Genomic DNA, 17,899 nt, shown 5'->3' with positions numbered 1-17,899 from the left:
TGCTTAGAATAGGCCAGCAACACATTTGTTTTTTTTTGTCTAAAACACTTCTGTTGTTCTCATGCTCTGAAGTTCCTTCTCAACTTTTTGCAAAAGTAGAGGGTCAAACAGAAAACAGAGCATAGTAAAATAAAATACATATTAATTGGTTCTTCCTCTCCCACACACCGATGCTGATGGATGAATATATTTTCACTGGTGCATTCTGCTTCACCCACACATGGACACGCTTTTTCCTCACTCCTCATTTCTCTCACTCCCTTTTTTTCTCAGTCCATGTGAAGAGCTCTTATATGAAGAACACGGTTGTGTGCAAACAGATGCAGATACTACTCCGTGTATGTCTGAATCTGAGATGACTATCCTATGTGGATCACGCGAGTCTTCTCCCAGACATCCAGATCTCAGGGGCAGCACTTCATCCCCACTGTCCATGTGGGAATCTCCCTCTCACACTGACCTGCTATTGGCTCGTATAACGTGCGGATACAAGGCAGCACTATGCTATATGCGGCAACCGCTACACACTCAATTGCATTCCCTCTCTAATTTAGTTTGAACTGAAAGCTCTCTACACAACCCATCCCCCGACTGCTGAAGCTCCAATTCAACACACCTATAAAGATATACTGTATTTCACATACAGGCTGGCATTCCGTAGAACTAGACTTGTATAGCGGATACACTGTACGTCAGCAGTTATCCTTTCTTGCTTGTGTGCAGGCTAAAAAGAAAATGGATTTAAATAAAATGAAAAGTCAAATTTAGTGCTTGCAAGAAAATATTTGTTTTGCTCACTCACTCTAGCTGCTTTCCTGGGTGCAGATTTTTTTAGACTAAGATTGATATTTGTAATAGATTTGAATATTGCTTTCGTTTTTTACGTAAAAGTCTATATTCTCACATGCTGTAAAGTCCCTCTGGACCACAGAGCTCTCAGCAGCGCAACTACACATTTTTCCAAACCTACAGTGGTGGGAAAAGCGGACAAAAGACCAATTCAACAAGGAGTAGTACTGCAGGAAACTCACACGATAGCTTTCCATCGGTTGCCTTCAAACTCATTAAACCAGGCCGAACAGATATGTTAAAAAAAAGACAACAATCCTGGAAACGTGGGTTAATCTCCAACAATTACCAGGGAAAAGTCTAAAAGCTCAATATTTAACAGAGGAGTTTTCTCGATTAATTGTTTGGTCCATAAAATATCAGAAAACCTTAAAAACTGTTGATCGGAGTTCGTCAAACCTGGAAATGATGATGTTCTCAAATGTCTTGTTTTGTCCACAAACCAAAATGATTGACTATTAATGATTTATTTGTTAGCCAGAACAAAGAAATGAAGAAAATACTCACATTTAAGAAGCTTAAACAATCAGTTGTTGTTTTAATCATGAAAAAAAAAAGCTTCAAACCGATGAACTGATTATCAAAATAGTTGTGGATTCATTAAGTAATCAATTAATAATCGATTAATCATTTCAGCTGCACCTTTTACCAGTCTTCTTGATGCCAGCAGCTTCTCCATCTTGGCTCTAGACGTGCCTGTATCTATCTGTAAGCATCTGTTTATCAAGAGACTCTTATTCTTCACCAGCGTGAGTGTAACTGGCCAAATTCGCCGAAGCTAATTATTCGATGTAAAAACGAACTCCTGGCTCAACAACTGAGCAGCAGTTGCATCGCTTCTGACTGCAGCTCGTATACGTAACTCTCAGAGGCTGCTGTTGCCAAACAGAAAAGACACCGGAGACACAAATTAGACAAATTCTGAGTAGAGAGGAAAAGAAAGTGCTCTTGCAGTACATTGCAGTGTATATAAATATTAAATAAGCACTAACCACTTAAAGAATACTGGTAGTTTACCCTTAAGAGACTTTAGCTGCTACAATTCTGAAAGAGACAAATCTAAGTTTATGTTAACATCATCCTGGATTAGAGGGACAATGCCAAGATGTCAATGGGAGGGGCAGAGGCCGCCTATTTGGGACGCTTGGTTATTTTTACATGATGTGCTGCAAAAAAAAAAATTGCATAACCCCTTTCAGTTACTGTGAACGCAATATTGTTGTAGTGTGCTGGGAAGAAGCATGAGACCTGGCAGTGCAGGCAAACTGAATATGCTCATCAAACGCACTGCAGCAGCGTTGGAACAACTCTGAGGAGGCTGTTAACAGTTTCGAGATGAGGATGTGCAAACTGCTGTTTGTTTGTCCTGAAAAAATGTCTTGAATCTTCGCCAAGATCTGCAAAAACAACACACACACACACACACACACACACACACACGCTATCATCTGCATCCCAATCTGGGAGTGAAGCTAATGAAAGGCTAAACTAAGTGGTCTCCAAACGTTTGTGATATTCAGACCTCTTCAAATGTACACTGTGAGTCAAAGGGGAGCTGTTTTGTTTTATAGCTAGATATATTGTTCATGTAAACAGGTCATTCATAACTTTAAAAGCTGAACACTAGAACTGAAACAATGAATCGATTAATAAATTAATCGACATCCATTATGATCATCGATTCATTGGTTCAAAGCTTTTTTCATGATTTAAACCAGATTTCCGATTGTTTAAGCTTCTTAAATGTGAGTATCTTCTTCATTTCTTTGCTCTGGATAACAAAGAAGTCATTAAAAGTGAATCATTTTGGTTTGTGGACAAAACAAGACATTTAAGAATATCATCATTTCCAGGATTTTTTGAGGCTTTCTGATATTCTATGGACCAAACGATTAATCGATGAAGCGGGAAAATAATCGACAGACTAATCGATTATGAAAATAATCGTTAGTTGCAGCTCTAATGAACAAGATGTTGACATTTGAAATGACTCGTGTTTTGTGTTTAGAGTTATTTCATCATCAGATATCTGAACTCTTCTTTGGAAGACTCATTTCTTATCTGACTGCAGAAGCTCCCAGCGGGTTCTCCAGCCCTCCTAGTGGGCTTTAGCATTTACTCAGATGGAGCATTTTGTACCCTGTTGATGCTGCGACTGAGCTGACAACTATGGCCCAGCCAACAGTGTGGTGACTTGTTTGTGTTTGCCTGTTGTGGTCTACGCAGGACAGCTTGAGCGGGAGAGGATGACAAATGAAGGTCTTCTGTTACTAAAACTACATCTGGGTTCTGTTTCTAAAAAAGGGGGCGCTGTGATCGTGTGTGTGTGTGACCGAGGGCACAATGGCGGTTGTCGAGGAAAGTCGCTCTTTTGACAAATTCAGCCAAAGAACATCCTCTGCCGCTTTGATTTGTATTCGAGCAGAGCAGAACACATCATCGCCCATGAATCTCATTCAGTCTTCTGAAGTCTTCATACCGCTGCACAGCAAGAGCGGATGCCGTTGAACTGTGAAGAAAGAGACGCGGTTATTGATTACTCTCCATCTGTTAGTGGCATGTGGTTTGTCATCGTCTTACAGGGAGCCTGTGGCCCCGAGGACACGTCATCACTCTCATCACCGACACCCACCGAAGTGAAGTGTTTTTAGCTGTGAAAGGACCGATCCTGACGAGAGCTGCCTCGGTTTGACAAAGACATCCATCCTCCTTTTTCTGAGGCAGATCACACCAAATCCCACTCTGAGTTAGACAGACTGTGTAACCATTTGGGATGAAAGTGTTTGACTCTCCTGCAAATATTTTCATCTGCAGACCAGCTCACTATAGCTTCACCTCTCTCTCTTTAGTTGCCCGTCCCTCACGCACTGTCCCTCAATCTCTCTTAAGGGAAATTGTATTTGAGCGGATTAGACTGTTTTGTACTTTCACTGCCCAAGCAGCACACTCTTCTACACTCTTGGCCATGCAATCACACAAAAGCTTTGCCTCGGGGGAAATAAACCACTTTCTGTTAGCATTAAGGGCAAAATCCTGCATGGGATTGTAAAGCAAATAGGAGGAGGAGTTAACTCCTGCACAGTATGGAGTCTGGAAGCAAAGCTAAAGTCTCTAATGAGCCTTTCATCAGCTAGTTCATTAGTGAAGAGGATAACAAAGTCCTCTGATAACATTTAGAGATAGGCAAATAACACACACTGCATAAGCTACCAAGGTGCCAACAGATGCTATCAAAGGCACTTTGTCAGAGCTTTTTTTTTTTTTCAAAAGTCAACGTAAAAGGTCCTGTCTATAACACGGTGCACACCAAGTCAAATAACTGTAATAAATCAACATGTCTGACAATATTAGAAATACAATGGCTAAGACTGGAAGATCATGAACTGCCCATACATAATTAACAGCTGTGAGCAAAATGAGATATCTTCATCTTGCCATGTTTTATTAATGGCCCTCTGTATCTGTCATATTGCCTTTATCTATACTGTAAAGTGCTGCATTATTCACTAGAGTAAATGGAATGAATGGATTTGGAAGATTCTCAGGAGACAAAAATGTGACAACAGTGGACGGAGCGTTGCGTTGGCTCCGTAGCCCAACTTGTGCCCTAGTGTGCCAGACAGGCGGTGCAATGTACCGCAGTTCATTTGCTCTCTGAAGTGATCAACCGCTGCCTCTCTTCACAACATGTCAAAGACTGGTGAGATCTTGTGAATCACTGTCCCAACTACTACTATACTATACACTGCTGCTTCTCCCTTCTCCCCCAGGAACACTTTACGCCAGAGTGCAAATTCAAGGAGTCGGTGTTTGAGAACTATTATGTGACATACTCCTCCATGATATACCGGCAGCAGCAGTCAGGCAGGGGCTGGTACCTTGGTCTGAACAAGGAGGGCGAAATCATGAAGGGGAACCACGTCAAGAAGAACAAGCCAGCAGCCCACTTCCTTCCCAAACCTCTCAAGGGTAAGTCTGCCCAGTACCTATAACATCATAGCACAGACTACACTCTGTCAGAACTACTTCATACAATGTGGTTTCTGTAGAAAGCAATTGTTTATGTGTGTTGCACGCAGCTAAAAGTAAAGCAAAAAAAAAAAAGTCAGCAATATCAAAGAAGTCTCTTCTGAAAAACACACCACTTTGCCTCCGTCGTCACCTTCTCACAGCTGACCGAGGAAAGTGTGATCTGGTTGTTGAACTGTAAAGATTTAGGTGGAGGAACTTTCTAAATCCGACCATCAAACAAGCAGATTTGAGGGATCGCAGGTTACAGAGATAAAGTTGCTGCAGCTACATAATCTGTTGTTTTTTGCAATGTTACTTTCCTAGTTGTTTCCTCAGTGAGAACCACTACATGTTCTGGATTTAAATGTCCCAAATTTCATTATACTTTGTCAGTGTGGGTGTTCTTAAACCAAGTGCGCCGCTGCCAGCGTGACTCTAGCAGATTCCTCAGAGATGCCGACAAAGACCCAATCAGCTGTTTCCTCTCACTACTGGTCACTCTAGACTCTCTACAGATAAAGTGCTGAATGAGGCCGAGCCATTGTATCTGACCAAGAGCAGCAAAAACAATATAGCACCCAACAATTTACTGTGTTTTAACTAATGCCTCGGAAAAGATAAGTTTGAGAGGATGGGGTGGAAAGATTTAGAAAAAGAAAAAAAGGCCACAGCGCTTTCATCTTCGACAAGACACGGCTTTACCCGTCAGAAGTAGAATCTGTTGTCACTTCAGTCGAATATGATTTTCTCCACGGTGCAAAATATTCAACGAATAACAAAAAATGGGACATTTTTTTTCTTGTTGACTGTGAAGTACATTTGGGATCTGTCACGCGATGACACTCTATTTATAATTTCACTTAATGCTTTTGTGTGTGCGCACACTCGCACTGCCGAGTTATTGCTAAGGTCAATATCAAATATAGTATTTTACCACACGCTAATACAGGATTAGATGACTTGGGTTGTTATTAGTTATTACTAATCTTACTTTAAGTTGCTGCAGTTTCAATTTGATGTACAGAAAGGTTATTTTTTATGATTAAGATTCTGAATTAAACGCATCAGAATAAAATGCACATAATTAAAAGCACAGTTTTATGGGGGGTATCATTTTGACATATTGGCAGTTATTTTTTTTCATAATTGCAATGTTTAATTTCAAATGGAGATCAAGGGGCAACCTTCTTCAAAATAAGTCACTCTTATTCAATTCTGTCACTCTTATTGTCTCTCTGTCCTCTTGCTTCGATGTTGGAGAATCCCCCAGTCGGCATCTTATTACAAATCCACGTCTGCCCTCTGTGTCCGTCACTGTAATAGCTTTTCACTTCCATTTAACAAGCCATCCAGGGGTCTCAAAAACACTGAAGATAAATTGTCCTGCTTTTTGCTGAGAGAAAAATACAAATAAAGAAAATAATTAGGATAAATATCTCGATAAAAAAAAAACAAAAAAAAAAAACATGCTCCCATGTGCCTTTTATACATTTTATCTAAAAGCAGAAATATATAATATGTGGTGTTATACAACACCGCACAATATTTACTGAATGTTTTATATTATTGAACACCAACGGCACATATACTTATGTATGGAATGCACTCTGTGAGGGAAAGAGTGAGAGCATGTGGAATTTAAAAAGGACAATTTGTTCCAGCAGCTCATAAAGATTCAGAGGCAGTGGTGTTACAGGGCACCAATTAAGAAGCTGTCTCTGCCTTGGCAGTGGCATCTCCTCCAGCCATTACTCCTGTTCGGGTTCCAGTCTGCAGGTCTCAGCCCACAGCCTCTCACTCAGCCTTCCTCGTGGTCGAAGCAAGTTCAGCTCATGTTATTCAAACTCAAACAAGAAAATCCTCTTAGAATTCTTCAAGAGTGTCTTGTTGCAAGAGACACAAAGAGCTGAACTTGTCAGGAAAGACTGAAGCCCGTCACCTGGGATCTTTGCCTTATGTGAGAAATTACAAGCAAGGGATTTAGGTTTAAAAATGAATATCAGTAGTTGTGTTGTGGCAGTGGTGATACCATAACTCTGAGATCAACGGCACAATACTGCCACTAATGAGACTAGTATCAATCATCAGCAGTTTCCCATAGAAACCCTGCCATTGATTGACATACTGTAAAAAAAAAAACAAAAACACAAGGACAGTCTCTGGAATGATGCTCTAACTAAAACTGCTGGGCTAAGTGAAGTATCTGAAGGACTACGTCTGCTGTTTTAGCCACAGATTCCCTTAGGAGTGAACATCAAATAGCATTCTAGGCAGAAGGATGTTGACAACATCCTGAAACCAAAGACTCTGAACCTCGGATTTCTGATATTTCTTCTGAAAAGCAAGTGCTGAGATGCAGATTGGACCAGTGTTGCATACACAGCAAAGCTAAAGCACGGGCAACTACTGAATTTATAATGCCATACTGTAGATATATACACATATGCTCTGAACTCAGCGGTTTGCAGGGAACTTTAAGTAAAAAACCTGTTCTAATAACATAAACTGAATGCCACTTGTCTACATTTCACAGTTCTTGTGCTTTCTGTGGTTTGCCTCATTTAAATAAAGTCAGATTATCTAATCAGATCCACACATGTCTTATGTTTCCACAGTGGCCATGTACAGAGAACCATCCCTCCATGACCTGACAGAGTTCTCCCGCTCCGGCAGCGGCACACCCACCAAGAGTCGGAGTGCCTCGGCCGTACTCAACGGAGGCAAAGCCGTGAGCCAGAATGAGTCAACGTAGCCCGGTTTCGGAAATCCGGGCCCTGTGGTTGAACCATGAAACCTTACCTCCAGCAGAGCGTGAATCCAAGCAGACTTCTCACTGATCAGTGGTTCAGGACTTGCTACAACTAACAACACACAAACACCCACACAACATCTATAAAATAATAATAAAAAAAACAACAACTACAACAACAAAAAACAAAAACACACAGCTAAGCTCCATCTTGGTCGATCACTGTTTCCGTCTCAAAATACTGTAGTATCGAAAGTAAGAAACTTGACAGAACACAAACCATTCTAGACTTAAAGAGGCAATTTATAAATTTGTTTTGGCCTTGGGATTTATTTATTAACTCGATTACTCTCTTTAGGTGATAATTGCATATACCAGTTAGCTCATCTTTATCCCTCTTTTCTCCTCATTTTGTGTGGACAGTTACTTTTCTTTGGTCATGTAGACATCAAGCACTCGTGCATCAGACAGTGACAAGAAGTTAGACATGCAAGTGTTCAGGGCAGCCAGTAATGATGCTGGTCTACAGGCTGTAGTCGTACAGTGCAAACCCTGCTTCTGTGAAAACAAAGCCTATAAACTCCCTGGTATGGCACAGCCTAGAGTTGCTGGGACTGTGGCCAGCCAGAAGGTAGCTCTCCTGCATCCTAGTGCACATGCTCAGAGACTGAGCTCTCTGTAGCACAGGAAAATGAAGCCTATGTTCAGCTGACCTGATATATAAAAAGGGACAGTGTGGCTCTCTTGCAGTTTTTTTTTTTTTCCTGAGATACCACACCTGCACCTTTTTTTTTTGTTTTTTTGCTAATTTACTGAATTAGCAGAGAGCTTTTCATTTGATAACTGGTTTGTTATTGTCTGTTCTCGTTCCCTGCCCTTGCCATTGTTCAGTATTTGTGTTTTTGTTGCCATTTCGTCATTGAAAGGAGTTCCAGCAAACCAAAGACAGAACCTATGAGAGTCCCTTTAAGCCACTGAAACCGAGTCAGAATTAAGGCAAATCTGGAATTGTTGTGCATTGTACATGTTTGATGAAAAGAAAGCAAAGGTTGTGTGGGACAAAAAAAAGGAACAACAGACAAAGGAAGTGATTTTAAACACTTTACAGTTAGCAACGCGCTTAATGTTATGCTTTTTGCTGATGTGCTCAGTGGCTAAGTTCTGAAATGATTACTGAAATGATGTCCCCATTACCTTCTGTTACTACTGTGTTCACAACGTCTTCGTCTTTTGTCCTCGTGATCCGTCACCCCCACCCCCCTCCCTCTGTGCTCGTGTCATGCTTCGACTCCTTTGCCATCCGTTTTTGTCGACTTCTATTGACTGATGCGGTTCACCATAGAAATATGGCGCAACAAGCCCCTTCCCCAGGATGCTTGTTATGTGTTTGAGTAACTTATTGTGGTGAAAATATTTTCTATATTTAAAAAAAAAAGAAAAAGAAAGAATACTGTGGAATTTTAGGTGGCTTAACATTTTATAGGATACGTCATATTTGTAAAAGTGAAAAAAGATTAAAAAAACTAACCTTCCCTTTCTTGCACAGGGCATGTACAAACACTATCATGTACAAAAAGGACCCTTTTTGAGGGCTATGTACTCTTCCTTCAGCTACATAACTTTTTTCTGGTACATGCTTCTTGGAGGCTTTTTTTCTTGGTTTCCTCCAGAGGTGGTTTGTATAAGGTGAACCTATTTGTTGCATGGGAGAAGGCAGGCACATTCTGGTCTAGAGCTGCATGATGTAGGCTATGTGTATTAACCCATGTTGGATCATGTGTTCCAAACTACCAGATCTGATAAAACAACATAAACAGGCAGGCATTGTGACTGCCTGATAACTTCCAGTTGTTTATTATTTGTTGTATACACAAAAATGCACTGAATAAAATGTTTATATTAAGATATACTTTTAAAATGTGTCAGACCTGCTTGTTTGTCCAATTAAGTTGTGTCTCTCTCTCTTTTTTTTTTTATTCCTTCACCAACCAGTCACCCAAGAGTGGGTTTTGAGAAGTACAGTATATTCTTATTGGCAGGATCTGTAAAATCATTAATGTTGCTGCCTAGTTTGAAAATCTTCCTCCTAGAGGAACTCCATAACTAGAACCTATCAAATCAGTGGACATTGAGCTGGGATGTAACCTTAATTGCTGGTGGACATGCTCATATGGCTCATTCTATCCAATAAATCAATCTCTTTAGATTTTAGAAAGTTGAAGAGTAGCTTCAGCAAATTGCTCTCCCGCTGTGGTTCTTCCACGTGTCCGTGTGATTGTTGATTTGGCAATTCGGTAACATCGCAAAGGTTTACTTTTTCCTCAGAAGCTGACCTTGCAACTGGCAAGAAAACACTTTTCTTATTATCTCTCCTCAGAGAGGACATTCTGTAAGGCCCAAGGCACAACATCACACAGCAGCACTTGAACTTTGGATCCTTCTTCCGTGAGAACTATACTGTACACATGAAATCAAACTTGTGTTCAAACGATAATCCAATTTAGATGGGTAAAATAAGAACACTATATAGGGCGTTCTAAAAGACTATAGGGTCTTCACATCTGCAGACAGGAAGCCAATTACCACAGATGTCTATCACATCTGAGCTGTGAAAGAATGAGCTGAAGGATGACACATGACACTGTGTTCACCTACCAGCATTTGTTTATAAGCAGCAGTGAGCCTCCTTCATCGTCTCCACCACTTCAGGCAGAAGCTTTTTTATCAATGATGCCTCTGCTCTGATTGTTGCCCACGATGCATGTCAGGGATGATACGGCTAAAGGATGTCAACATATGATGCAGAAAAAAAAAGGCTCACAGAAAGAAAACAACAATTTGTATTAGTATAAAAACCTGACAGACGGCTTGACTTTATAAAGAAAATGAATGAGTTTATCATCATTTTACTGCACTTAAACTAGGATCATGGGGGAGCTTTAGAGCCAATCCCAGCTAAAGACGTGCACAAGGCGAGGTACACGTGGGCAAGATGAGGCTCATTGTGGAGTCTGTAATTAACTTAATCCCTAATACGTGCCTCACTGGACAGTGGGAGGAAGCTTGAGTAAGTGGAAGAAAGCCACATACACACAAGCAAGCAATCTCCACACAGAAAGGCCCTCGGTTAAACCGGGATTCAAACTGGTGACTGGTGGTCAATATCAATGACTAACAACAACAATTTCAGCTTTTAAAGTTCCAAAAAATAGGCTCAGGGTCCTCCCTACAGTTCGTAAACTATATTGTTTGTTACATCTATCGTAAAATATGTCACATTAACACGTGCATTTGTCGACAAGCCAATGATAACGGCCAACTCTGAGACTGTGTCGCATACTTTAACGTAGAATTTTTTGATGGTGATGCAGATCTGTCGAGGCGCGGCGCGGCGCCATTCATTCTGCTGTAAACTGATGTACGATCAACATGATGTCGGCGCCATGATTTGAAGGTTGAAATCCTACGTTGTGTGTCTTTAATATATACTATTGAGTGCTGTACAAATGAAGTGTGATTGACAGAATGACATTTACCAGTCAAGTCCTTACCGAGGAAAAGTGTTAAGCTTACATTAAAACTCTTCAGAATCAACGTTGTAATGTTATTTTTAAGAATATTTGCTAACCCCACATCTTTTTTTGCCTGATGATCCCACAGTCTGTGAGTCTTCTCCCACCAATGGAGGAAAAGCGAATAATACCCATGGAAAATACAATGGTACTGCACGGCGATGGATAATTATGAACAAACACTTCTACACGCAAATGTAGAATAAGCTATGAAAAAAAGAAATGTGTTGACTGCTCAGATAAAAAGTCTAGGTGAGCCACTACAATAGTGCAGCAGCAAAAGAAATGTTCGCTGGTTTCTAAAGTCAATTATAATGTCTGTTAGTTTTTATAAAACATAACTTCCTGCAAAAAACTATTATAAGCCGTTGTATGTAACAGAAACCATTCATGCTGTAGTCAACTCAATCCCAATCTTAATCCTCGCAGTGTGAGATAGACGATGGTTTCCATTTTGTCTCATTACACCTATTGCCGACAGAGACAGGAGAACTAATAGGCCTCAGTAATATAGGCCCCGACATGAGCTACTTCATCGTTCATGTAGCTTGACATCTCCCTACTCCCCTCATTTCCTATTTGCTCATCTCTGGACTCCTTTCATTAGCATGGATGGGTTCCATTTATTAACTGAGGCTGCCTGGTTTGTTATGGAGCTGGCGATGTGAGGGACGGCCACTTTCTCCTCGGCCCCTGTTCCTCTCTGTCTTTCACTGACTGATAGGGATGAACAGTTGCTTGTTTATAAAATGAACGTGGATATCTGAAACTACAATTAAAAAAATTAAAGCACAAATGCTGCAATTAAATGTTTCCATTGAGGTCTTCTATGCAAATTTAAAAAAAAAGTGGCACACAAGTTTTAATTTCTCATCCTTGCAAGCAGAGTAGTTTATGTCACTGGCAGTGTGGTGTGGTAATAACTATTGATTTGGGGGGAAAGTAAAGGAATTGTCATTTTATGTTATCTAGGGGGTGGAATGGCTCAGTGGTTAAGACCGGTACCCTGTGTGCGAGAGACATCATGGTCGCAAGTTCGATTCCACCCCTGGCTTATTGTACTCGATTCCATTGTAAGTCGCTTTGGATAAAAGCGTCTGCTAAATGACATGTAATGTAAAGCTGAAACAATTAATTGATTCATCAATTAATCGACAACTATTTTGATGACCGATTAACTGGTTTTAAGCATTTTTCATGATTAAAACAAGATTTCAGATTGTTTAAGCTTCTTAAATGTGAGTATTTTCTTCATTTCTTTGCTCTGGATAACAAAGAAATCATTAAAAGTTAATCATTTTGGCTTGTAGACAAAACAAGACATTTGAGAACATCATCATTTCCAGGGTTGACGAACACCGATCAACATTTTTTAAGGTTTTCTGATATTTTATGGACCAAACGATTGATCGAGAAAATAATAGACAGATTAATCTATTATTAAAATAATCGTTAGTTGCAGCTCTAATGTTATCCCCAAAATATACAGCCCGATACTCCCTGACCAATCAGTTATTCTGCCCATCATTTGACCGGACGACTAAAACCAGCAGACCCAAAATCCCAAGGGAGCGGTGTCTCACGTTCACACATGCACAACCACACATTCTCACACATCAAGCAACACACGCTATTGTCCTTCAAGTATGCAAGGACTGGAGATGTTGAGTCACATGATAATCTGTCACTCATCACACCAAGCAGACGGAGCTGTGATACGAGATGTGAGCACTGTGTGTACCTGTGAACGCTGCAACTCGTTACCCTTTATCACAGTCAGCGCACGCCGACTGGCTTTAGCTCTCTCCCACCCAGTCCTCCTTCCTGCCTTTGTCTTTGTTTTCGCCTTCACAATTTCTATTTTCAGTCAAACTTCTTTTTTCGTCATGTACGGAAATAAACTGAATGGCAAGGCACACAGCGGCGTCTGTCTTTCTTGAAACACTTTGTTGAGATCCACAATTACTTTCTACATCCATGTTTGATAGATTATACACTCACACTCACCAGCAATATAATATTTAATGACAGAACAAAATTATAAAGCAAACCTTTTGTCTGGTATTCTGTATTAGAGTCACTTGGAAAGAATATAAAGTTGTTCCTTCTTTAAAGTGCTGCGTTACCCCACAGTGTTTCCATCGGTCAGTCAAAAAGTAAGTGAATTAAATACAAAACAAGCTGCATGATAAGGTTCTCGTATTTTGCATATTGCCTTTATTGTGGAGCAAACTAAGTTAAATGTAGCTTCCAGGAAACGGAGATGCTTTTACAACCTTGGAGAGACGACAAACGCAGCTGAATTGAATTCAGTGGCTGATGCAGCCTCCCACAAAGGGCATCTGCAGCTGCAGCTCTCATTTGCTGCTCTTCCTGTGCTGCTCTCATCCTATCCGTTTTGTTGTTCAGACAATTTAGTAATTATTGACTCCGCAAACAGGTGACGCCACTCGAAAGATACAAGCGACATTCTGCGTGTTGTCACGTCAAAGAACAAAACCGCATCGTGGGACAAAACACAGACGAAGTGTAATTAAATGTGCTTCTGCTAACCCTGTTGTGCATCCAAGCGCTCTCTATAAGATGAGAATCCAAATACGGTTTACCGCCGTTTGTCGCTGTAACAGCCTCCATATTCCATCCTCCTCCCTCTGTGGCTCTGGTTGGCACAGAAAGCAGTGGCTTCATTCTCAGCAGATTACCGTGAGCAGAGAGCGTCTCACACCTCTGCTTATCTGCTCTACCAGCACATCAGAGCGCCAGGGACGGGCAGAAAAGATGGGAAAGACACACGCTCAGAGAAAGCACTTTGATAGCATCCACCACAAATAGCATCACACATTACTGCTCCCCCCCCATTAGAGGCGCAGGATAGCTTGGGTGCCAGCACCTGCTTATTGTTCAGAATATAGATGAATTGTTTATCAGAGAAGAGAGCCTTGACCTACTTGTAATTACTGTAACAAAAAAGAAAAAGAAAAATGTGAGTACATTACAATTAATCTGAAAGGAAACAACGCATATAAAAAGGTTTCAGTGCATAATGATGGTTAAATATTTACTGAGGCTTGTAACCTTTATGCCCTGCTCAGAAACCACCATTGCTATACGTCTCGAGTCTCAAGTGCAAGTGTGATCACCTCATTCATTCAACATCCGATCATTGAGACTCGGCCGAGGACAAGTGTGTAAACAGGCTTGCATGGATTGAGGTGATTACATACATACATTACCAGTTTGGCAGAGACTTAAGAAAATAAAAATGAAGTAAAATCAAGACCGCCAGAGATTTATTTTAATGTAATGCAGCACCACGAAAGCCTCAGAGGGTTATGATCCACCGTTGAGTGATCACACATCTATATCGCAGATAGAAAAATCAGATTAACATAATCCAGATGACAACAACCCATTACTTTATTGAATAATCCCCAGTTAATAACCCAGACGAGCAGTTTAGAACACAAATTATGGAAAATGTAAAGAAGAAACTATGAATGGTTTCTGTTACATACAACAGCTTATAGTCATTTTTATTATACCCATTTCATTGTTACATTTTAGTGTTGGGGATGTGCCATAACATGGAAAAACAACTGTTTTGTGGGTGATTATTGAATGCAGGAGTTATGTTGTATGAAACTAACAGACATTATAATAGATTACAGTACTTTCTTGTGCCTGTATCACATCCTGGTCTTTTGCCATTGAAGTATGAAGAGAGTCAAGTCTGTGGTTCATTAATGATGCAGTTCTCCCTGAAGGATTATTAAATGTCAGAGGAAGATGTTATCTGGCAAAGTCTCTGCCTCTTTATATCCAAGAGACTGACACAAAAGCCTGGTGTTTACTGCAGAAATGTTAGGTTACCTTATTTGTGCCAAATAAATGAAACTCTCCTAAATGAATTTGACATTCTCTGTGATTTTCAGGGGGAAATGTACTATATAGACTACATATACTCCACATTATACTATTGTCTTTTTATTTCACAAATCCATCAACCAAAAAGTTGATGGATTCAAATCTTTCCAACATCAAAAATTGCATTTGCCATCTAAAATTCTATTTCAAATCAGATACATTCAAGTTCACCAAACAAACAGCATGGGGTGTTATGTAACTGTAGTGGAAAACAAAAAAAAGCTTCCAGTTTGTGGTTTCTCTCCTCCCTTACCTGTTCCAACTGGATTTGCTTCAACACTTATTCAAATCCAAGTCCTGCAAATCAGTCATTCCCTCTGGACTATAGAGGAAACACTTGGTGTCCTACTCATTTCCCTCTCCAGCACAATGGATCACCTAATCCTATTCAGCATAATAATAACGATAATAATGTTTCCTTCAATTCTGCCACTCCCTTTGTAATCAACATTTTCCTCTTTGTGCTGCATCCAGTCCTCCCCTCCCCATTCCTGCCCAGTGTTTGCCATGTGCAGGAGGGAATCCCGACTCCTGCTTCACTGCAGAGGATGAAGTCACGGGTTACGTAACAGGGAGCAAATGAGCCAGACAACCAGCACTCACCTCTGTTAACATGCAGTCAAGCCATCAAGCAGGCAGTGAGAGCTAGGCAAGCGCGACATCCAATATTTATAAAGCCTCTGCAGCATAAATGCATTCACCCCCCCGCGCCCAACAGTAGACAACACTTGTTAAACCGCTGTGTAGGAGAAAAAACATTTTTGCCTCCAGTCCACCATCATCTACTCACTGCACCAACTCCCCAGCAACAAATAATGAGGTGGAACATACAGTACAGTATACAATAAACAAAAGTGCCTGATACACAGATCACCAGCTGTCTAACCAGAAAACTAAAATAACTGATACATCTTTGAATCTTGATATTATACTGAATAATCATTGCAGGTAAAGAGCTGCAAATTGCTATAGCTTGTATAAAAGATGTGGTCTGGGACGTCTGTCCCCCATCGTTCATATCCTGCTGGACTGACTTCCACAAGCCAATGTCCAGGGACGGACCAATATCACAGCATGATTTTACTTTTCTGATATAATTATGTGCAGAGAAAACATTGACAATTTGTGAAGACCCCCCCAACATAAACTGTATTAAATATGTGATGGGAGATTAAGTGAATGTACAGAAGATAGAGAAAAGGACTTGAATGAGCCAAAAGGGGTTGTCTTATAATATGAAGACAACAGAAAAATGGGGCAAAGCTCCCTGGAGGGAATCCTCTTAGGTTGTCTACTTGCTGAACATTTTGTGAAGGGAAGCATCCAGGTTATTATGTGGTATGATACAGCACAAAATCTGCAGTACCAAGAGCTTTCATGTCATGATCTTGAAGTTCATTCAGAGTGGTGTTTAAAAGTAAGCAGAAATTCTGTGGACAGAAATGCTTTGCTTACAGAGGAGAATGTCCAGAAAACAATTACTCTAAATGAATCGGCAACTATTTTGATAATCAATTTATTGGTTTGAGTGTTATTTTAACTTTCAGTCATTTCTTCTTACAAGAAATCACTAAAACTGAATATTTTTTGGTTTGTGGACCAAACAAGACGGTTGAGTTCATTGAGATCATTTCCAGGTTTAAGAAAAGACTAAAACATTTTTCAACACTGGAAATTGGATCAAACGATAACTCCATTCATTGATTGATAGAAAAGAATCGACAGATTAATCGGTTATGAAAATAATCATTAGCTGCAGCCCTGGTCCAGACTAAAGAGGATCGGTTCAACATTCGTAGTGTGTGGGGGTTTTTTTTGTTTTAACTCTCACACTAAGTATCAAGCCCCCATTCAGATCTCTTTCCTCTCATCATGAGGTTTCTCTCCTCTATCACAGACATTCGCAGTTTCCCTCATGCCTCTCCGTTCTGCTAGAGTCTGGTCTTATCTCTTGGCAACAATCACTTTCTCTCTCCTTCAGCTGAAGCTTTCGTGTGCTTTCTACTTGTGCATCGCACCTTTAGGTGATCGTCGTGTCTGCGCTCCACACCAGCGGCTGCCTGTCGTGGAAACAGCTTTTGTCTCGTCCAATTTCCCTACTGTCTTTGTTAATTTGGTGTTGATTCTACTTGTCAATAGTGGGACTTAGTGCTTAAGGGAGAATAATGCACGTGCATGGATATCTGTGGCTTAAATACCCATTAACAGCTCAGCATTGGAGCCAGGAACCAGGATGTCAATACCTTGGCCAACTGTCTAGCTTTTTAAGTCGAGCTGGAGACAGCAGCCTTCAGGGGATAAAGTATCAGTATTCAGTGAAACAACTCACAGAATCTCTTTAGTCCTTTGCCAGGATCACAGTAAAATGGACAAGTCATTGATAATCGTTACCATTAGCTCATGTCAAGTGTTTACGACTTAGGCAAGTGTACTTTAGAGTGTGACTTATTTAAAAATGAACACCGGGATCTTTCTACAGCCAAGATAACACATTTCTGGCAGACATTTGGAAATGCATCTCCTCATTGTTGGGCTAACACATATGCTAGTTTGGTTGAATGGACGCACTGACCACCCTGCACTCCTATTTCCCTCATAGTAGAAATCTCTTCCTCCTTGATTCACTCAGCAACTTTGACAAACCCATCCAATATCAAAACATAGGCAAGAGAAGATAAACAGTAACAGTAGATAGATAAAAATAAACAAGCTGACAGAAGGATATACCGATCACGACGATACAATTTAACTAAAAAGGAGCCGACTGGAGGACAGTGTGTGGTTACCATGGAGA

The 17,899-nt window shown here is 40.5% G+C and overlaps 2 protein-coding genes across 5 annotated transcripts in view; one reads left to right on the top strand and one right to left on the bottom strand.

The window, feature by feature from the left end:
• fgf13a (fibroblast growth factor 13a) overlaps positions 1 to 9,142 on the top strand; it is a 76,454-nt gene extending 67,312 nt beyond the window's left edge. For all 4 annotated transcript variants that reach the window (XM_044039934.1, XM_044039935.1, XM_044039933.1 and 1 more), the window contains 2 exons: positions 4,620 to 4,818; positions 7,476 to 9,142. In XM_044039934.1, the coding sequence (XP_043895869.1) occupies positions 4,620 to 4,818; positions 7,476 to 7,612 (336 nt within the window). In that variant the 3' untranslated portion in view covers positions 7,613 to 9,142. The remainder of the gene's footprint in view (positions 1 to 4,619; positions 4,819 to 7,475) is intronic.
• The window catches only part of f9a (coagulation factor IXa), a 104,586-nt gene that overhangs the window by 80,048 nt on the left and 6,639 nt on the right, over positions 1 to 17,899 (bottom strand). The window lies entirely within an intron of this gene.

This window comes from Solea senegalensis, linkage group LG12, assembly GCF_019176455.1.
Source record: "Solea senegalensis isolate Sse05_10M linkage group LG12, IFAPA_SoseM_1, whole genome shotgun sequence".
Classification (NCBI taxonomy): domain Eukaryota; kingdom Metazoa; phylum Chordata; class Actinopteri; order Pleuronectiformes; family Soleidae; genus Solea; species Solea senegalensis.
The sequence above is the reverse complement of the archived record's forward strand: the minus strand, read 5'-3'. Positions and strand labels throughout refer to the sequence as shown.